Source organism: Salvelinus namaycush, chromosome 39 (assembly GCF_016432855.1).
Source record: "Salvelinus namaycush isolate Seneca chromosome 39, SaNama_1.0, whole genome shotgun sequence".
Lineage (NCBI taxonomy): Eukaryota > Metazoa > Chordata > Actinopteri > Salmoniformes > Salmonidae > Salvelinus > Salvelinus namaycush.
The window spans coordinates 6546689-6569886 of NC_052345.1; the positions used below are offsets into that span (position 1 = coordinate 6546689).

General features: G+C 44.2%; 1 protein-coding gene across 1 annotated transcript; it reads left to right on the plus strand.

The window, feature by feature from the left end:
- The first annotated feature begins 1572 nt into the window (after nucleotides 1–1572).
- Nucleotides 1573–11942, plus strand: nfil3-5 (nuclear factor, interleukin 3 regulated, member 5). The gene is made up of 2 exons (XM_038979307.1): nucleotides 1573–1863; nucleotides 8286–11942. The coding sequence occupies exon 2, from the start codon at nucleotides 8578–8580 to the stop codon at nucleotides 10231–10233; it is 1656 nt and encodes a 551-aa protein (XP_038835235.1). The 5' UTR covers nucleotides 1573–1863; nucleotides 8286–8577; the 3' UTR covers nucleotides 10234–11942.
- Nucleotides 11943–23198: the final 11256 nt, after the last annotated feature.

A 23198-nucleotide genomic window follows, 5' to 3' on the forward strand; every position in this document is an offset into this window, starting at 1 on the left:
ACTTTTGACCGGTAGTGTTTTTAAATATATATACAGTACCAGTCAAAGGTTTGGACACAATTCCTCATTACTCATTACTCATACTATTTTCTAAATTGTAGAATAATAGTGAAGAATTCAAAACTATGAAACGTTCAAACAGGTGCTACTGGCACCTACTACCATACACCATTTAAAATGCAGTCTTTATGTATACAGTTGAAGTCGGAAGTTTACATACACTTAGGTTGGGGTCATTAAAACTAGTTTTTCAACCACTCCATAAAATAAATTTGGGGAGTGGATGAAAAAGGAGTTTTAATGAGTCCAGCCTAAGTGTATGTAAACTTCCGACTTCAACTGTATATATCCAAAAAGGTAGAAGTTTGTGATGCTATATATAACCTTCAAAAGGGGGGAAGCATATACATAAAAACCAATTAATGATATGGTTATAAGCATCATTTTGAGGATTGTTGACTAATCTCATTATTTTATCTAGAGTGATTTATTTGAACACTCATGCCCATTGTGATTGGTGAGTTTAGTTTGAATGTATATTGAAGCGCGCTGAATTGGGATAAACACTTTGTTTTTCTTATACAATATATCTCTCTCTCAGCCCTGAGTGCTTTTGCTATGAAAAATGACTTGGGCTGCATCCCAATGCACCCACCCTGTTCCCTATGTAGTGCACCTTTTTTGACCAGAGCCCCATGGGGTAAAAAGTGTTGCACTTTATAGAGAATAGGGTGCCATTTGGAACACGACCTTGAATTTAATAGCAGGTTGTAATTGTGATGTAATTTTAGTCGTGTATTAAATTGTGTGATGAGGCTGAAGACCTCATCCTTGCGTTAATTCTCTCTATGCCCCCATCCTGGCTTTTTTATGCATACACACCTATAATAACACACAACCAACGCAATGATACACTTCAATCACATATGGTATGGCATTTCTTGTATAGAACCTTGTATCTTGCACACAAACACACACACACCTTGTGAGGACTTTTTGGGGACAAACAATTGATTTCCATTAAAAATCCTATTTTCCCTAACCGATAACCCTAAAAGTAATCCCAAACCCTAAATCTAAATCTAAATCCTAAACTTAATCCTAACCCCTAACCCCAACCCTAAACCTAATTCTAACTATAACCCTAAACCTAAAATCAATTTTTGCAAGTAAAGCAAAATGGCCTCACTTCTCTGATTTTTTTTGTTGGTTTACTATTCTTGTGAGGACTTCTGGTACTTAAAAGTATAATAAAACGTGTACATACACACGCACAGGTAGGCTAAACAAGCTTTAGGCTATTTGTCTTCACCTCGCCCTTTGAGCAACCTAACCAAATCTTTGACCGAAATCTCATTCTGATTCTGTCTGGCGCTAGTCAATTCGGATACTACTGGTCCGTCCGGTGGCCCGGTCCTGCCAAATTGTGTTGCATCAGGTCGAAGCAATAGGGATCAGTACCGAGGGGGCAAACAGGGAGCGCGCGCGCCAACAAAAAAGACGTGACGAGGCAGCCTATGGGCTGTTACGCAACCACTGACCCACTAACACACATTCTAGAGGGGAGAGGGAGAGAAACTGGAGCAAGCGCCCAACATAACAGTCGGGACTCAATGCAAAAGGGGGAGACACTGCTTCTAGTAAGCTACAACCAGACAGACTGACCTCAGAGCAAGTAAGAGGAGCAAGAGCTGCTCCCGAAAGCTTTTTTAAAATTCTCTCAGACAAATGAAACATCTAGCTATTTGACCATTTCTGTTGAAAGAAATAGAGGATACGAGCCAACTTCAACTGCGGAAGGCGATTGCTTTGTGTCCGGCATTGTGCATTTCTTGCTGGAGACACGTCAGTTGTTCGTTAAAGGTACGTTGGAGTCCTATTGATGTGCTTAGTTCTGTGCGGAAATGTTCGATTGGTTTGAATGCTGGATAACGAATTATTTAGAATTTGATATTTGTTTAAAAGTGCAACACTGTTGCGGATTAAGATTCTCATTATGCTTTTAGGTATGGGTATTGTTCACATGCGGGCGACTCGCCCCTACCGGTAGACAGCCACTGTATGTGTGACTTTGACTTATTTGTAGTCATTGTGGTTTATTTTAAACCAGTTCCCTTTCCCAATTATTCATTCATACTGTATATTCCTCAAGCTTAGCACATTCTCAGTTTTAATCAAGGCATTGTATTGTAAAGTGGTGGATGCTGTTGTAAAGAGAAGCCGATTCACATTGCTCAATGCGCTCAATGTCAGGTCGGGCGTTTTTTCCCTCATGGTATTTGTTCAATGGATGGGTAGTAAATCCACTGTGCAATAGATTGGAATATCAAACCGTTTTTGGGGGTGGCCTCGTGCTGTGAAGAGCATTGTCTGGAGTTATTGTAGTTTAAAACGTGTTTTTTCTTTCTTTACTTAAAAATATTTGTTTCATATTTATTTAAATATTTGGTTTATTGACATGTTGCTAAATCTAAATAGCAGGTGTGTGACCTATATTCTATTTATGAAGTTGTCATTAATAGACTTGATAAGTCTAATAATATAGAGGTAGGTTAATTATAGGCAAAGTATACTGAAAACGAATAGAACATTCTTCTTTATTTCAGCGCAATAAATTGTCTACTGGTGCAGGCAAGTTCGTCATTATTGATTTCGTTCCTATCGGTGACCTCCTTTTGTCGTGTTGGAAGTCCGACCCTCGGACGTTCCATGTGCCTGGCGAGGATGTTCGGCCGTCACGTGTAGCTTTTCTCTGGAACTTGGAACAAGAGTGATTACTAGCTATAAGTCTTGCATTTGCATCCATTCTATGCCATTAGTCATTTTCTGTGATAAATATTTGGTCAAAACTAGATGTCATGGAATTTTGGCATAAAGGATAGTTATAATCATGTTATTACACATCTATAAGCAGTACATAGAGATTTTTTTGGGGGGGGCTGAGGGGTGGTATGGCATATGACATAATAGCTATGCACTAGTAAGCTACGCAGTAGAATGAGAGGAGGAGAATGAATAGATTCATGGTCTTTCATGAGGGCTGGGGGAAAGTTTGCAGAATTAATTCATAGACAAAGATCTGTAAGCATGTGCCTTGATATTTAACAATTAGGAATATCACATGTATTTCTTCTTCTTTTTTAAATCTAGAGGTCTTTGTATTTAATTGACCTGTTGCAAAGTAAAAGCAGGTGTTGCCAATCAAGACTTGTGCCCTGAGGTTTTCGCCGGCCATATGTTTAATGTTTAACACTAGCCTGTACATGATTTCCCATCGCCTAAGCAGAATGCATTACAGTCATCTCCCAGTCAGTACAACTATATTTGCTATTTATATATTTCTTGCAAAACCTGTACTAAAACAAAACACTCAAGTCCTATTTAGGTGTAATTACACCAATTATATCAGGTGGTTTAATTCCGGTATTTTGCGCCAGTCTGTATAAAGTTGCTTGTTCCCATGGGACCTTAATGGGACTAGCTCTTTTGCGTAATTAAAATAACCAGAAACAGGGCTTGTGTGTGTTGAGTTGTCCAACTCCAGGACATGATGCAATAGAGGGAAACCCCTCAGTCGGCAGAGCAGCAGTCACTGAGCGTTTTAGGCTGCTGCCAGTTGGTCTGTTTACAGAACAGCCTTTCTTTCCCAATTTGAATATTGGTCAAACCAGTCTAACTCAGACTGGGGGAAAGCAGGATGTGTGGAAAGACTTAGAGCTACATTTTGGTCTACAACTCGGTTCACCGTGACATGAAACATAATCAGGAGGGCTTTTCTTTGACTTTGCCACACAGCCTCTTTGACCGAATTCTGATTCAGTGTGTACCTGCCTGGTACAAGCTGGCCATATATAAAAACACTAGAAGGCAAAACGTTTTGGGGGTTCGTGGTACTTAGTAGACTCCTGCCACTCTTAGATTTAGCCTCTGTGGAATCTGAAGCAGCTGAACACTTTGGCTGCCCGATAGTGAAGTCACTTTTAGGGTACTTTAACCTAGGCTATAACCTTGAAGGATGCTTGGACTTACACCTCGCAAACACCCTCATTTTATTGCAAGTGAATGGAGAGCAGAAGTCCATGTTACAGTATTACAGATCTTTATGGGTAGGAAGTTGTAGAGGGATTAGAGATGTTTGGCACAGGTTTGGTGCCATCTATATTGGTCTGTTGTAACGTATTGGCCTATTCAAAGGATGATAAGTACATCACAAATGGACATTGATAAGAGCATTGATAAGGAACATTGAACATAAATAAAGTGCATTTCCCTAGTTGCAGATGGAAAAGAAGGGGGGGGGGGGTAGCCTAGTCCCCAAGCCCATGTGACAGAGAGGACGACATGCTTATATAGAACTCAGAGTTGACCTAGAATGTCTCCCTAGATTCTAGGTGCCTTTTCTTAGAAGACAACGCCAGAACCTAAAATGGAGGCGCCCTGACCGGCCTCTCCACCACATGTCCATTTATGTGGGTGGCTCATCATGTCTTGGAGATGGAAGGGAAAGGGGATGCTTTGCATTACTCAGTCTTGCCTTTGGGGGGTCAAAGGTGGTGGTGAAACGCCTGAGAACGGCTTTGGCTGTGCTAACATTTCCCATCCGTCTTTAACATCTCCCCCCAGCTAAACTCGCTGGTGGTGAAATCCTAGCTGTGAGTGAGTCATTCCTAGGGCTTGATAATTGTGTGGGAAGCAAGGGAGATTCTGTCTTTTGAAAATCTTCAATGCTTTTTCCTTTGTATTATCCCTTTGGAATGATAATTTGGCTATAGCATCCAGTATTTACTCCAATATTACAGAGAGAATTCAACCTCTAACATGTGCTCACTCTGACCTCCAGTGTGTGACCTGTAGGTGTGGCTAATATTTCAGCATTAAGCAAGCTCTGCTTTGTAAACATCTCACAATGACATTCAGAACATGAGCACATCAGCCCGGTCGCTCACAGCTCTATGAAATATGTTATGTCGGATTTTGACATGGAACATGGGTGTGTGCCTTCTGACGTCAATATATATATATTTTTTTTAAAGTCTCAAATGCATGCTGTTTATCGTCTGCATATAGATAGAGTAGCATAGAGACCCCTCCCGGTGTCAAATAGAGTATCCAGGAATTCGTGTTGCGAATCAGTCACCAGGGGTTTTATCATCCGATTTTGCGCTGCTGACGTAGGCTATTCAAGTTTTTTTTAAATGTTTTTTTACATCGTACCGCAGTGTCTGTAAAATTCCTTTAATGTCGTGTCCACCAATTGAATTCATCCAAGCCCTTCTCGCCAGCCTTCCTCCCCAATACCCCTTCTCTATCACTCTATTTTTAGAGCGCACTGTAATCCCTCCCCCCTCTCCATTTTCCTCCCTCTCCAGCTCTATTTACCTATTTTATGGCACGCAGTCAAAGGCAGAGAGCAAGCTCTGTTTAAATCAAATCACATTTATTTATCACATGCTCCGGATAGAACTTTACCATGAAATGCTTACTTATGAGCCATTTCCCAACGATGCAGAGTAATAAAAAATAAAAAAAGGAATAAAATACACAACAATGAAGCACCAGTACCATATCAATGAGGTAGATGAAAATGCGCAGCGCTCCGTTTTTAGGTCAGTGGGACACGCAATGGCGCGCTCTCTCTCTCTCCCTTCTTTTGATCGATGAGTGGAAACATTGTGACGATCCTGACATTCTAGTTTTCTGTTTTCCCTCGCTACTTTGTTTCTAAAACATACTATTATTGTGTCTGGGCGAAAACCAAAACCGAGACAGAGAAAGAGATGGCTCATCTGGTGGCTGTGGTGATTCTTTAGGGGGAAGAAAGACAGCAGAGCAAAATAGGAGGGAATTCCTATCTGGCTGTCTCCCACTGTGGAAAAAAGACAGAGAAAAGTGTCCTGGAAGGTGTAACCACTAAAAATATTATGCAAATGAGGAAAGGAGGAAAGGAGCTGCCACCGTGATAAAGATATACTGTAAACTAGTATTATTATGTAATAAAATGGTCATACTCTAGATTGTTATGATGAGGTTGAAGCTAGGTCAAGTTGTTATGATGAGGTTGAGACTAGATCTATATTGTTATGAGGTTGAGACTAGGTCAGGTTGTTATGATGAGGTTTATACTAGGTCAAGTTGTTATGATGTGATTGATACCAGGTCAGGTTGTTATGAGGTTGATACCAGGTCAGGTTGTTATGACGAGGTTGAGACTAGGTCAGGTTGTTATGAGAGGTTGAGACTAGGTCAGGTTGTGTAACCCAGACAAGCTCTATAGCCAAATGAAGTGGCTAGAAAGTACTCTACTTGTACTGAGTTCAGTTAATGTGTCAGTGACAGACGGAGTAGAGACGGCTTTAGATCTGATCCCAAAAATAAAACCAGACCTTATTTAGTCTTACTTGAGCTATTGTTAGATATAGTGGTAGCAAAGACCAGAAATTAACCGATTAAATACCTAACATTAGAAACAATATTGAATCTATAGAAAAAGAGATAAGAAAACAATATCTGACCAAAAGCTTCTGTTACTGATCTACAGGTTTTCCTGTTTGACTAAAATTTGAATGAATAAGACAGCAACCAATCAGAACAGGCCATCATGATTACCTCAGCGTTCTGTTTGATCTGTTATCAGAATCACAAACGGCAACGGACTCTGTCAATGTTTTGACTGATGCAGTCTTGTTGGCTCAGGGAGTTGCTTCAGAAAAAATAATGAACTAGTAATTGTAACACAGTAATGACCTAGATAGATTATTAAGTTGAATCCTCACAGATCTGTTTTTCTGGTGGAGAAATAGAAAATCTAGATAGGACACAGAGTGCCCTGTTAAGTGATGCATAATTAATGTCTCAGCGCAACAGATCTAGAATTAGCGCATTTACGTTATGTAACATCTAGATGAGTCAACTGAACTGCGAATGCAGCAACACCACCGACCGATGTTGGTGACTTGTGAGAAAAGGGGACGTTGAGCAATGTTTCCCGTCAGTAGGGGCACAGAATGCACTCGATACATACTAACTAATCGTGGTTGTGTAATACCTGGCAGGCTCTCTAGCTGGCATTTTATAAAGGAACAGAGACCTTGGCTCTCTCCTCTGGTGCCGTTGGGGAATCACAGCCAGTTGAATAACAAGTCATATGTCAGCTTCAGGACTTCAGCCCACATAGACAGACTAAGCAATAAGTCACAAGTTAATGATTCTCTGAGTTGACCTCTTTGATAGATTATTGTAAACAATTGTGCCATAAGAGACCAATGTGACCGTATAGCTACATTTACAAATATCCCACCTGGCAACTGATAAAGGTTATAGAGGGACATTATTAGAGGTCGAAACATAGACGGTTTGTGCTCCTTCCCTTTCTCCCTCCCTGAATGCCCGTCGCTCAGTAACTGCAGCCCTGGCACTAGGTCAGACTGGCCCTCTTATGTGACTGTCTGATGCAGCGCTGTTACACAACACTGTACAGAGAGAGCTTTAGACACTGCAGCTCAGAACCTCCCTTACCCGCGCCACCCGCCTATTTTTTAATTTGATTTAACCAGGCAAGTCAGTTAAGAACAAATTCTTACTTGCAATGACGGTCTACCGGGGAACAGTGGGTTAACTGCCTTGTTCAGGGGCAGAACGACAGATTTTTACCTTGTCCGCTCGGGGATTCGATCCAACAACCTTTCAATGCTCTAACCACTAGGCTACCTGCCACCTAGCAGCCTCTGAGCAGTGTTGACCTATATTCCTGTGAGTGGAGTGGAAAGGGTACCGGTCGTGCCGCTGTCCTACTCACCCTCCCTCTCTGTATACACCCAGGCCGGCCCACCTCAATACCCCACCTTCTCCTCCACAGAACTCCAATAAGGGTTACGTTTAGCAAAGTAAAGTCCTTTTGAGTATGAGGGATTGTGAAAGGTGATCAAAAGGAATGTTCAGATTCAAATCCAAGATTAAACATTTCTTACATAATGTTATGATTATGTCATAGTAGCTCGTATACTTTCTGGGCACAAGCAAATGGTGACATGCCAGTGTATGAGTGATGGCAGATCCATTGCAGTTTGGATCACGTGTCAGATTCGCAGTTATGAAGTCATGTGAACTTAAGACTACCCTGAACTAATCACATCATGAGTTTCTAGGACTGTATGTTCTGTCTCGATCATCACCATTGTACAGTAACATTGAAATACATTGAATGCCTAATGTATGTCACAGTGGGAAGGCATAGTATTTATGGTAACTAATGAATGTTCTCTCTCTTATTCTCTCTCTTTCTATAGTGCGTTTCCTCGTGAGCGATCCCAGCCTACAAGAAAAAGTCTTCCAGTAGACCAACTGACCTACTTCACTCCTGCATCCTAGAGACTTCAAGGATTACAGAAGAACCTACTTTGAAACTCAAATTTCACAAAACTTTGTCACGTAATTTAACAAATGAGGTTCAGCCTTAGAGAAGCACAAATACCTCACCCCGAGTTTTTCGCAGATCCTGCGACTTAAAGAGAAAGTTAATACAAATAAGTTCTCTCTCCAACGAACTTTCGTCCTCTCCCTTACCCCCATTTGGCCTTAATGCCAGATCACCAATCTGGTCAAAAGGACTCAACAATGGAAAGCCTGAATCTTCACTTTGCATCGCCCAACAACAACAACGACCTGGACATAGACACATACTCTAACTACAGCGAGAGCCTCCCGCCACTGTCTCCCAGACCCGGCGACGATGACGTCCCGCGCCGCCAGACCAAAGGCGGCTCAAAGAACAGCATGTCCAGCCGTCGCAAGCGAGAGTTCATCTCCGACGAAAAGAAGGACGCTTCCTACTGGGAGAAGCGGCGCAAGAACAACGAGGCGGCCAAGCGTTCCAGAGAGAAGAGGAGGATGAACGACATGGTGCTGGAGAACCGTGTGATGGCGCTGAATGATGAGAACAGTCGCCTGAAGACGGAACTCCTGCAGCTGAAGCTTCGCTTCGGCCTCATCAGCACTGCTTCCTACATGGAGAAGAGCCAGCAGCTCTCCAACAGCGGAAACGGACAGTCCAGTGCTGGTAACCCCTACTTCTCCAGTAGCGGGTACTCCAGTGCCTGTGGTAACACTCTGCTGAACTCCGACTCGTCCGAAGCAGAACAGTCCACCAGAGGGGAACGCCACACCCCACTCCCAAAATACTCCCCAAGAGGATCCCTCTCCGACGGGTGCATGTCTGACGACTCCTCCAGTCCCGAGCCCATGGGCTATGAGATCAAGATGGAGTCCAACGACACTGACATGGATGCTGGTCTCCCCACTGGGATCTCCTTCAACGGTGGCCACCAACACAGGTCCCAAGAGGCCGACTGTGCCATGGACTTCCACCACAACCACCAGAACAACAACCGCCAGGAGTCTGCCAGCCCAGCACCCCAGCAGGTAGCAGCCCCAGCCCAGAGGAGTGTGATCCAGATGTACCGCTCCCCCAGCTCCTCCTATATGGAGAGCCAGAACCAGAGGCAAGCAGAGGACATGGAACAACAACAGTCCCAGGTCCAACAAAGCAGACAGTCCGAGAACACAGAGACCATCACAGAGGAGGTCCAAAGGTACCGAGCCCGCGAGGAGCAGCAAAGACATCAGGAGACACAGAGAAGCCAGTACAGCTCTTATCAGACCCAAGATGGCGGCCACAAGGAAGGATTCGCCCCAGAGCTCCTCCACCACAGTAGAGAAGAAGGCAACAAGTCAAGCCACTCCTCCAACCAGCACCACATCAACAACGCCTATCTCAGTACCCTGGATGAGGAGGAGCCCCCAGTTCTCACTTACGAGGGCGGCCCCAGGGCCGGAGAGGGCTACTACACAGAGTCCCACTCTGGGAAAGACACTTCGTCTAGTGATGGCGATCAAAGGAGCTCAGACAAAGAAGGTGGTTCCACTAGCGATGACGAGTCACCGTCATCTTCCTCTTCCGAGGTCGGAAGCTACAACCAGAGGGCGACATCACAGACGTCGGTGCCACAGAGTCAGAGTGGAGACGATCAGGCCACCTACCTGCCCCACAAGCTCCGTCTGAAATACAGAGCGCTGTCCAATCAGGGGGAGGCGCCAAACAGAAGCCCCGCCTCCTCCACATCCCCCTCCCCCTCTCATCCCCAGCATCCCTACCTGGCCCTGCCTAGCAACCACCAACATGGCGGCCATAGCAATGGGGAAAACAAAGAGGCAGAGAACGAGTCAGAGTTCTGCTAGCAGAGGGAAGCAAGAGAAAGAGAGGAGGTGTGGAAGGAATGCAAAAAGGGATCCAGCGCAGGGAGGAAGAATAAGAGGTGTGAATAAGGGAGCACCAAAGACTCTTTGAGATACTGCGACCAACAACCAACCTCAGTTTTGCTTCATCATCAGGTGTCTCGCTCCTTTTCACCTACCACTATGCCAACAGACACTCCTCTTCGATGATGATAATAATAACAAGGACAGTCAAAGTGATGTTCACAATCACCACAGACAGATTCAAAAGACTTGGTTCACTGTGTCACCATGTTTTTATATGGACCCTTTCCCCACTCCATCCATTTATCCAATCCATGAACAATGATAATAATAGATCACTTATTGGTTCAGTAAATGTGGTGGAGTGAAAAGAATGAGGGGAATGGAATGGATGGAACTCACATTTTGTTTCCTTCGGGAAAAGACAAACATCACATCACAATGGAAGGTTAGAATGAACGTTAAAATGGAAGGCTGTTTTCAGGCTCTGGTTTGAACTCTCAAGTGGCCAATTGCTTTGTGGGTGGTAAGGCATTCTGGGAACATTCCCATGACCAAAGAAACACGTCCAACCCCCCTGACAATGAGTTCCATTCTTCCTCCCCACCAACAACACAGCTGTACCAGTTTCCGTTACTCCCTAAACACCTATCCCTGCTCTATGCAGAATAGGACACCCGATCATTTTTCAAGCACTTGGATTGTACATAACTGTGATATATAAAATGTACATATATTTAAATATATTTTACAAAGAAAAAATTAAAAACAACAAAAAATAACAAGGAGAAGTGGAAGTGGAAAAAGAAAAGCTATCCGTTTTTCCTTGTGAGAAAGTTTTTGTACAGTCTGTTCTCAATGTCAATGAAATGCCTCAAGTTGTTTTCTTAAAAAATGTCTGTATGAACCACCGCTTTAAGAAACTCTTTTCTTTTCGATTCCATGTCACTAGCAAATGCCTGGAGCAACCTACCTTCAATTGACCTTTTACTGACCTCTTACACACACACACAGAAAGCCCCTGTTAAGGCCAGTCAGGAACATATCACAAGACTACACACTACACCTTTTGAATGGTAAAACCATGAATACAAAAGCACATTGCAATCCAGAGCTCAACAAATTCTCAATTCATTAGACTTACTGATCATAGGAATCAAGTAGTAATTGCACTTGAGAAGCAAATGGGGAAACTACTCTCTTCTCACTCAAAGGTGCCTCTACTTTTCATAGGTCAAAAGAACCAATCCCCAATCTTGGCCTTTACATTGAGTTGCTTTATCAGTTGTGGATCATACAGGCTGTACTAGTTAAACGTCTCACATCCACGTGCCTGCCTACTGGCCGTTCTGTATAAATGTAAAGTTCTCTATCTCTCTTGGATACTGTTATTATTATTATTTTATTATTATTTTCTATTTTATTCAGTTCTTTTGGGGGGTTATTGTGTGTTTTTCCGTCCCCTTGTATCTTCCTGATTGTGATACTGTAACGTATGTATTTTACCCATGTCCCTATCCCTTGACATTTGTACTCTGTGATATTGTTCAACGTTTGTGGTTTGCCGGATGGTTAAGGAAATTGATTGTCCAGAAATGGGTAATGCAATGGTTATGACAACAACTCATTCTGATTGTTGAAAGATTGAAAACATTGAAAAATAAAAGGATGTTGAAAAAGACATAAATTAAAAGTATTGTTTCATGTGATTTTTTAACTTTTGTTGCGCTCTTTCTGCTCTAATGGTGAACATCATTCACACAAACACATGATAAAATGGTCATAAATGGAACACCAGTGAAATTGAGGGGGGGGGGAAATATTTCAATCAAGTTGGCAGATGACTTATGCAGTTCAAAAGTAGACATATATTATATGACATATAAAACATATACATGTAGAAAACTCCCCAAAATATGATTTATTACAGGACACATCTTAACACAGAACACACTGATCATTTCGACTCTGTCCTGTACTCCTATAAACACAGCTACAAATCTGCAACATAAATATCTTCAGTATTTTAGTGTTCCTCCCCTCTTCTCCTCTGTCCATTCCTCCCTTCGTCCAGTACTGTACCGAACAAAACTTTTAAAACGAGGCCATCAAAATCTACACAGATACAAACACAAATAGCTTCAGTATTCTAGTGTTCCCCATCTCCTCTCCTTCTTTCCTCTCCTTCCTCCCTCCCATCTTTCCTGGCAAAGAGGATTAATAGTAATGTGAAGAGCATCAGTGTGACACACAAACACACACACTGTGTCCCAACGGCCAGAAATACACACATACACACACACACAAGCACACTGTGTCCCAACGGCCAGAAATACACACACGTACGCACGCACACACACACACACACACTATGTCCCAACGGCCAGAAATACACACACGCACGCACAAGCACACTGTGTCCCAACGGCCAGAAATACACAAACACACGCACGCACAAGCACACTGTGTCCCAACGGCCAGAAATACACGCACGCACACACACGCACACACACTGAGTCCCAACGGCCATGCCAGTTAGGGCACCGGAATCTAACATCCATGACGTAACCGTGGTGACCTACTTACTCATGTCATAAACTCTAAACTCCACCAACGGACACACACACAAGCCGCCGGGCGGCAGAGTCCTGAGTACAACACATAAACACACACTAAGCTACTACACACTCTCACACTCTAGTCAGTAATCACATAATGGGTGAGAGGCTTTTGCTCCTCAACATTTTGCAGAAAACTTTTGGGTTCAGTTTATATAATAGCGTGGCTACAGTGCATCATCTGTCTCTTGATAAACTAATATGCCTAACACAGTTATAATAGAGTACACTATAGGCCCAGGCTTCCTGTTATGGAAATATCCACATAAACTCATTTGGAAATAGTATAAAGCTCATCTCTAAATAGATGAACCTTTTACAGCAGTGGGTTAAATCAGGGTCACACATAGTGTTTCTTTTCTTGAAACGAAAGTATATACCTCACACACATGGTTATGGGCTAAAAAACAAGAAGACGTCTGTACCATGTCAGAAATACAGTTGAAGTGTATTACATTTTGAGTTTGCATCCCAATATTACACTTTATATACATCAAAGAAGACTGAAATATAACAAAACCATTTGACATAGAAACACCGGATTTTCGTCTGCTTTAAAAAATAATGTTTATGAATTTTGAACAATATGAGTAACATTCCACCCATGAGGCCACTAGGTCATTTGACTGCAGGATAGGGCTACTACATGTAATTCACACATCTTACAAAGTGACATAATATATATTTTACAGTAGGTTTAGGCTGTTATGGAAATATCCACATAATCCATCTCATGAGAGAATAAACTAATTTGTCAACGTTTATATATCACTGCATCAGTTATAATATAAAGGTGTGTCTCTTTGAAAAGAAATACATCTACAGAATGAGAATGTCCACAGAGCCCTATAATCATGAGTTATTACTGTAAACTCATTGGTCTCAGGTCAGGTTATGTAACACCATAGATTCTATGCTGTACAAGGTATGTCTCTTGATAAAAACGAATATGTCTAGTAAAGTCCTATATATCTATACCTACTTATTCACATACACCCTATATACTGTAAATGCATATATATGTATGTATGTGGTGTATATACTGTACAGTATATAGGCTGTATGTGTATAAGTAGGTGTAGATTTTTTACCCCCTGTTACATCATGATTAGATTTTTTGTATACAATCGTCAAGGGTCACTAGCTCTGGAACAGTAACGGCTTTTACGTGACCGACTGGGATCCGTCCCAGAATGCACCCCACCACGGCGCGGATAACAAATTATATAACAGCTTGGAAGAAAAGAATGCCTCTAGAGGAATTTGAGTAGGTTGGCACCTCAGTTGGAACATGCTGTCGATGTAAGAAATAGCACAAGCGCTTCCTTTCACTGGGATGTCAGGAACAAGATGATATTTCACAGTATGGTTACGTGATAAACATCATAAATGGACTATTAGCAATTATGAGTAATATCAATCAAACATTCTCAAGTGCCATCTACAAGTCACTTTGATGCAGTGGTAATATTTCAAAGTATTCTTACATGATGAGAATAACAGTGACTAGCGAGTATTTATAGGTTCTGTTATTAATAATTCATTACTTGAAATAATATAAATGAAACACTCCAATGGCCATTCACAAGTCAATACAGCATTATATTTATAATCAATATATTGGGAATATGGTCATATATACCCTAACAGGTGTATTACATATTACATTCTATAACAAGCCTTGAACATAATTACAATAATCAAATAATTGCGTAATAAGCAAACATGTAAATGCAAGTCATTGCCTAACCACCACAACCTAACCACCACAATCATTAACCATTCATTTCCTGTAATAAAAAGAATAACATCACTCAGTCTTCCTCCATCTTCTATCAGTGAATCTACACATGTAGCAGAGATCTTAAGACTTAATGGTGTTCTGTGCATCAGTTCAGGAATACAGACACCCTGTTGCTGGTGATTAGTTACCAGACAGCTATGGGCTCTATCCTAGCTTGTACATTTCCCCTCTGGCTGGGCTTATAGATGTTGCCACGGCAGCCAGTCAGTCATAGCAAGGCTTTGTCCCAAATGGTATCCTATTCCCTATATAGTCCATATATTTCTGGTCAAAAGTAGTGCACTATATAGGAAATAGAGTGCCGTTTGGGACGTAGCCAAGGTGACATTCCGTAGAAAACCGCAGTGCTTTGTGTATGTAAGTATAGATAGACTCTACCGGTTCACTTCCCTTCTCTCTCCCTCTTTCCCCCCATCGCTCCCCCTCTCTTTTTTTCAACCATTTTTTTCAAAAGCTGTAGTATGCAGAAGCTTGCGAAAGCAGCTCAATGGAAAAGTAGGTCATTAGGGAGGGGCAGAGAGGAGGATGAGGGTTGAGGGAAGAGAAGGGGAATTCAGAGTGAGGAGCGGAGAGGGAGGGAGGGAGGTTACGTCACATGCCTCTGCAGTGTCAACTCCGACAAACTCATCAAAGCAGCACGCGCGCACGCACACATGCACGCACACGCACACACACGCACACACACCAGTGACTCAACCCCTATTAAACACAGCCTCCTCACATTGTACATAGACAAATCACTATGGGTGGAACTACCTAATGCCAGAGGCCACAGACCTTGTTGACTTCCTGCTATTGTTACTGACGTAACTTCAGCTGAAGTAAAAGCAAAACAAAACGTGGGAGTCTTTGATGTTCACACTGATACCATCTGATAAGCTTGTGCATGTTTTTCGTGCACATTTTGATTAGGCTTGAAGGAAAGAAATTTGAGTGGTTTGAAGCTAGGGGCAAAAGGTTGTAAGGAGTGCCACCATTTTGGTGCAAAGACATGTCATCATTGTAGAACAGGCAGGTTGACGTTTATTGTCATGAGTCTTGTCCTGGAGTAAGAACTGAGCAATTTCCCCTTAGCAGATTTTGACTTTGCAACTGAGCTATGTAGAAAAAAGAAGGAAGGGAAGCCCTGCTAAGGTACACAATAGTAGGTTTTTATAGACAGAAGGTGCTCTTTGGTAAAAGGGGTGAATTGGTAATGAAAAATGCATGGCATGTTCAATGGAAACAAAGTTTAAAAACTCTGACACGTTTCAGCTGATGGCCTTCGTCAGGAAAATTGGCTATGTTGTAAAAATTCATGAAATTCTTTTTTGCTTTTTGTCCTTATTATAAAGTTAGGGTTAGGCATTAGGGTTAACAGTGTGGTTACGGTTAGATTTAAAATCAGATTTTGTGGCTGTGCCAGCTAGTGACCACTCTGCAGAGCTGCCTCCAGAACAAGATTCATGACAAAAAACAGTAACCTGTGTAGAACAGCCACAGGTGGGATTTGAAATGGTTGCCGTGACCAGTAGCAGGAAATAAGGTAATAGGTCTACCACTGTCCCGCCCTGTTACCCTGGGATACGCAGCACTAGAACACTGTTTTCTTTCATCAAGAAAGATTCTATTCTGCTATTTTTATACTCACTCACACACACACACACACACACACACACACACACACACACACACACACACACACACACACACACACACACACACACACACACACACACACACACACACACACACACACACACACACACACACACACAGGTGTACAGTAGCCTATATAGCATTAGTGGCCCTGGTGTGGTTTCTGGGCTCCCGGTCTACCCAACTTCCTGTCTGGAAATACAGTTTAATACCGTAGAACACAGCTCTGACTGCAGCTCTGACTGTAGGTTGTGTGTGTGTGTGTGTGTGTGTGTGTGTGTGTGTGTGTGTGTGTGTGTGTGTGTGTGTGTGTGTGTGTGTGTGTGTGTGTGTGTGTGTGTGTGTGTGTGTGTGTGTGTGTGTGTGTGTGTGTGTGTGTGTGTGTGTGTGTGTGTGTGTGACTGCAGAGTGTATAGAGATCCGCCCCTTCGACGAAGTGAAGCCAATGCAATGGGTCTGGGTCTGAGCCTGTCGTGAACAACACAACCCAGAGTTACATAACCACCACTCTGATGCTGGATGTAGGTCAGAGGGGAGGGAAGGATGGAATGAGGAGGGAGGGAGGCAGGGAGGAAAAACACAGAGTGTTAACACTGTATGTTGGTGAGTGAGTGAGTATGGAGGGGGTGAGGGAGTTAGTGAGTTCGTATGCATTTTAGGTTTCTACATGTTGTCTGGGTGTGACTCGATGCAGGAAAGTAAATGAACCACAAGTAAATGCTGTACTCTGTTCTATCTCTCATATTTCCCTCCTTCTAATCTAAACCAAAGTGTGTTCTCTCAAATCAACAATCTTTGCCACTGCCTCATCTTACATGTGACAGGGGTGTATGTTACGCAATAGTTATTTCTTTCCACAAACAACAGTTTCCACTCTCATCTGGCGGTCAGGTCATCAGGCTGTCAGGTCATCAGGCTGTCAGGTCATCAGGCTGTCAGGTCATCAGACTGTCAGGTCATCAGGCTGTCAGGCCATCTGTCTGTCAGGTCATCAGGCTGTCAGGTCATCAGGCTGTCAGGCCATCAGGCTGTCAGGTCATCAGGCTGTCAGGCCATCTGTCTGTCAGGTCATCAGGCTGTCAGGTCATCAGGCTGTCAGGTCATCAGGCTGTCAGGTCATCAGGCTGTCAGGTCATCAATCAATCAATAAAATGTATTTATAAAGCCCTTTTTGCATCAGCAGTTGTCACAAAGTGCTTTTACAGAAACCCAGCCTAAAACCCCAAAGAGCAAGCAATGCAGATGTAGAAAACTCCCTAGAAATGCAGGAACCTAGGAAGAAACCTAGAGAGGAACCAGGCTCTGAGGGGTGACCAGTCCTCTTCTGGCTGTGCCGGGTGGAGATTATAAGAGTACATGGCCAATAATAATCATAGTGGTTATAGAGGGTGCAACAGGTCAGCACCTCAAGAGTAAATGTCAGTTGGATTTTCATAGCCAAGCATTCAGAGATCGAGACAGCAGGTGCGGTAGAGAGGGAGGGATGGAGGGAGGGAGCAAGAGGGTTCGAAAACAGCAGTTCCGGGACAAGGTAGCACGTCTGGTAAACAGGTCAGGGTTCCATAGCTGCAGGCAGAACAGCAGAAACTGGGTTAGTAGCACGACTAGGTGGACTGAGGACGGGGACAGCCAAGAGTCGTCAGGCCAGGCATGGTCCTAGGGCTCAGGTCCTCCAGGAGGGGAGAGAGAGAGAGAGATGGGAGAATTAGAGGGAGTATAATTAAATTCACACAGGACACCAGATAAGACAGGAGGATTACGTCTGATAGGACAGACTGACCTTAGCCCCCCAGCACATAGACTATTGCAGCAGAGGCTGAGGCGGGGGACATTGTGGCCCCGTCCGACGACGGTCATGTTGTTAGTCATTTCCTCCTGGGTCCTAATGGTCCTACTGGTTAGAGAGAGGAACATGTCAACATGACTCAATTATTCAGTCAAACGGATAGGAAACAAGCTTTACAGTGACAGGAGAGGAACACTGGGGACCTGTTTTGTATACTGAGTCAGAATGAGTGAATTCATTTGTAGAACCTTTCCTTGCTAGCAAACGTCACATCCTGCTAATTTCCAATCTACTAGCTTTTGTAAAAGCTTTATTTTCTAATTGTAGCATATAAGCTTCAGTATTAAAACATCAGGTCCTGGTCAAATGTAGTGCATTGTAAAGGGAATCGGGTGGCATTTGGGACACACTCTTGGTGTAGTGTAGATGTGGGTCAGGGAGGGTTGGGGTTGTTGTTGTGTAGAAATAGAGACAATGCCTCTCCAACATGCTTGGCTACATGACTGACTGCTGAGCAGTTCAGCTTACCCCTGTCTGCTGCCTAGCACCACCCATTCCCCCACAGTTTTCTGTAAGAATTAGGTTAGACGGCTACACTCTTAGAAAAAAAGGTCCTACCTAGAACCTAAAATGGTTCTTAGGCTGTCCTCATAGGATAACCCTTTGAAGAACCCTTTTTGGTTCCATGTAGAAGCCTTTACACAGAGGGTTGGAACCAAAGCGGGTTCTAACTGGAACCAAAAAGGGTTCTCCTATTAGCTGACAAACCCTTTTGTAACCCTTTTTTCTAAGAGTGTAGATGTGTGTCTGGGGGTGTTTGTGTAAGTAGATGTGAGGCTTAGACTGGCTGTTTTCATACCACAACCAATACTGATAGAAAGGAGGAGAGAGAGAGAGACAGAGAAGGAGAAACAGAAAGAGAGAATGAAGGAAACTAAGGGAGAGAGGGAGATGGAAAGGGAGAGAGAGAGAGGGGTAGAGCGGTACAGTAGAGGTAGAGAGAGAGAGAGAGAAAGAGAGTTAGAGGTAAGTAGAGGAAGAGAGAGAGACAGGGAAAGAGAGAGGTAGCGGGAGAGAGAGATAGTGTCTCATAAAAGCATTAAGGAGGGTAAGGCCTTGGGGGAGGGAGGGGCAAGGGGATAGAAGGGAGAGGGAGGAGGAGGGGGGATCGAAGTGCTCAGTGAAATGTAGGTCAATCTTGGCCCCTCACACACAAACACCCCTTCAGAGCCTAAATTGACCTTACAGTCGACAGATCTCCATGACTGTCTATTACATTAAGGGAAAGAAAGGGGGAAGAGGGGGAGAAAGACCTTAACCAGGCAACTCTCATCAGGCATTACATTTTATCGGAGATGGAGATGCAATAACTTGCTGTGACACTATGGACATAATCTGGAAACACTAAAAGCACCACGCCAGACTAAAAAGCATTTTGACTCTGACACTTTCAACTTAATGTGGGAGTGGGATCAAAAAGGACAGCGGGTGGCAGAGCCAGAGCCTGCAAAAATAGAATTAGGGGAATAGGAAGTAGGCCACTGGGCTAACTGCTGGGCTGGGCTGTGTGTGTGTGTGTGTGTGTGTGTGTGTGTGTGTGTGTGTGTGTGTGTGTGTGTGTGTGTGTGTGTGTGTGTGTGTGTGTGTGTGTGTGTGTGTGTGTGTGTGTGTGTGTGTGTGTGTGTGTGTGTGTGTGTGTGTGTGTGTCATGAAGAGGCACTAACACCATCCTAGGTATGTTGGCATTTACAGATCCAACACATGATACTCACACTATGCCCATTCCATGCCTACTGCCTCTAGGTTCTGCCAATCAACTGTATGTTCTACTCTGTCACTACAGCAGGAAAGTGTTTAGAGAATGACCCAGTTATCTCATTCCAAACATTGATTTGTGTTTTTATAACATATTACTATTATGTTTGTTCCATATCCGTTGGCCTATACCAGGTTCTCCAACCCTGTTCCTGGAGAGTTAACCTGTAAGTTCTCTTCAACCCCAGTTGTAACTAACCTGATTCAGCTTTTCAACCAGCGAATTATTAGAATCATGTGTGCTAGATTAGGGTTGGAGTGAAAACCTACAGGATGGTAGCTCTCCAGGAAAAGGGTGTGAGAGCCCTGGCATATACACTGAGTGTACAAAACATTAAGAACACCAGCCTCAACGTCAACAGTGCCCACATTTTTTTGGGGGGGGGGCACACGGGGCGATTGGCGGAGTCAGGCGATAGACCTGAGCCAACTCCCCATGCTTACCGGAAGCAGCGTGGTACTGGTCAGGCACGGTGTTATGCGGTGAAGCGCACGGTGTCGCCAGTGCGCACTCATAGCCCGGAGCGCTATAGGTCAGCCCCCCGCAAGTGCCATGTGAGAGTGGGCATCCAGCCAGGGCGGATTGTGCCAGCTCAGCGTGTTTGGTCTCCGGTGCACCGTTTCGGCCCAGGGTATCCTGCGCAGGCTCTGCGTACCGTGTCTCCGGGGCGCTGGGAGGGTGCTGTTCGTCCTATGCCTGCGCTCCGCCCATGCCGGGCGAAAGTGGGCATTGAGCCTAATGGAGAGGTGTGAGCGGTAAGCACCAGATCTCCAGTGCTCCCCCACAGCCCGGTTCGACCTGTGCCTGCACTCTGGAGGGGCCGGGCTAAAGTGGGCATTCAGCCTGGAGGAGTGGTGCCAAGGCTGCGCACCAGAGCTCCAGTGCTCCCCCACAGCCCGGTTTATCCGGTGCTTCCTCTACGCACCAGGCCTCCTGTAGGTCTCCCCAGCCTGGTGGGCCCTGTTGCAGCCCCACGCACCAGGCTGTCTCTGCGTCTCCTCCCTCCAGAGTCTTCCTCCAGTCCGGACCCTCCAGCGACGCCCTCCAGTCCGGAGCCTCCAGAGTCTCCCTCCAGTCCGGAGCCTCCAGAGTCTCCCTCCAGTCCGGAGCCGCCAGAGTTGCCCTCCTGTCCGGAGCCGCCAGAGTCGCCCCCCTGTCCGGGGTCGGCGGCGAGGGTCCCTGCTCCAGAGGCGCCACCTAAGTGGGCCAAGCCTAAGGTGGAGCGGGATCCACGTCCCGCACCAGAGCCGCCACCACGGATAGATGCCCACCCAGACCCTCCCCTATGGGTTTAGGTTTTGCGGCCGGAGTCTGCACCTTTGGGGGGGGGGGGGGTACTGTCACGCCATGACCTTAGTTCCTTTTTTATGTCTCTATTTTGGTTTGGTCAGGGCATGAGCTGGGGTGGGCATTCTATGTTTTGTGTTCTATGTTTTCTATTTCTGTGTGTTTGGCCGGGTGTGGTTCTCAATCAGAGGCAGCTGTCTATCGTTGTCTCTGATTGAGAACCATACTTAGGTAGCCTTTTCCCACCTGTGTTTTGTGGGTAGTTGTTTTCTGTCTTTGTGTCTGTACCAGACAGGACTGTTTCGTTTCATTCTCTTTGTTATTTTGTTTAGTGTTCTGTTTTAATAAATTAACATGAACACTTACCACGCTGCGCTTTGGTCCGATGATTCCTCATCTTCAGACGACGAACGTTACAATATGGACACATTATAAAGTATGAAAAGGCTTATTCATTCACAATGTTTTTCAAAAATCATATCATATTTTTATGTTTTATGATACTTTTATTGTGTACTAGATCATATGGGTTTAAAGTGTTTTTTTCTTAGACATAAACAATTCCAGCTGAAAGCCAGGGGGGGGACACTAATTCATTCATAAAATATTGCCCTCTTGCTAGATTGATGACTAGAACCATAGCGAAACAGTGCAAAAGGGCTGTCAGCTCAACTGGTTTCCTCCCCTTCATCTACACTGATTGAAGTGGATTTAACAAGTGACATCAATGAGGGACCATAGCTTTCACCTGGATTCACCTGGTCAGTCTATGTCATGTTCAGAATGTTTTGTACAGTCACTCTATATGCCTATATGACTCAATCTGCTGTATATTGTCAATAGTAACCCACATATCTGCTGTAGTTATGTATTATACAATTGTAATGTGTAGATATTAATATGTATTTAGGTCTGTAATGTATTGCATTTCCATTGACCTATATACAGTATATTTGTATGTACAGTAACAGTATGACCCCATTCCAATATCTACACTAGCATATTCATTTGAATGAAGCAATGTATTGGGCATGCCGCTGCATGCATTTTAAGTGGCATGCTAGTGTGAAGACAGGAACGTACTCTAACTTATGAAATTTAAGCGTGTTAACCCTCAAAACGTCGCCGGCCCAGATGGCATCCCAAGCCGCATCCTCAGAGCATATGCAGACCAGCTTGCTGGAGTGTTACGGACATATTCAATCTCTCCCTATCCCAATCAGTTGTCCCCACCTGCTTCAAGATGTACACCATTGTTCCTGTATCCAAGAAAGCAAAGGTAACTGAACTAAATGACTATCGTCCTGTAGTACTCACTTCGGTCATCATGAAGTGCTTTGAGAGGCTCATATCACCTCCACATTACCCGACACCCTAGACCCACTACAATTTGCATACCGCCCAAACAGATCCAAGGATGACGCCATCACACTGCCCTATCCAATCTGGACAAGAGGAATACCTACAGTATCTAAGAATGCTGTTCAATGACTACAGCTCAGCGTTCAACACCATAGTCCCCTTCAAGCTCATCACTAAGCTCAGGGCCCTGGGTCTGAACCCCGTCCTATGCAACTGAGACCTGGACTTCGAGGTGGTGAAGGTAGGCAACAACACCCCAGCTACGCTGATCCTCAACATGGGGGCCCCACAAGGGTGTGTGCTCACCCCCCTCCTGTACTCCCTGTTCACCCATGACTGCGTGGCCATGCACCTCTCCAACTCAATCATCAAGTTTTCAGACGACATAACAGTGGTAGGTCTGATGACCACAACAACGAGAAAGCCTACAGGGAGAGGGTGAGGGCCAGGAAAATAACCTTTCCCTAAACGTAAACAAAACTAAAAGAGCTGAACGTGAATTACAGGAGACAGCAGAGAGAGTACGCCCCTATCCACATTGACAGGGCCACAGTGGAGAGGGTGAAAAGCTTCAAGTTCCTCGGTGTGCACATCACTGACAACCTGAAATTGTCCATCCACACAGACAGTGTG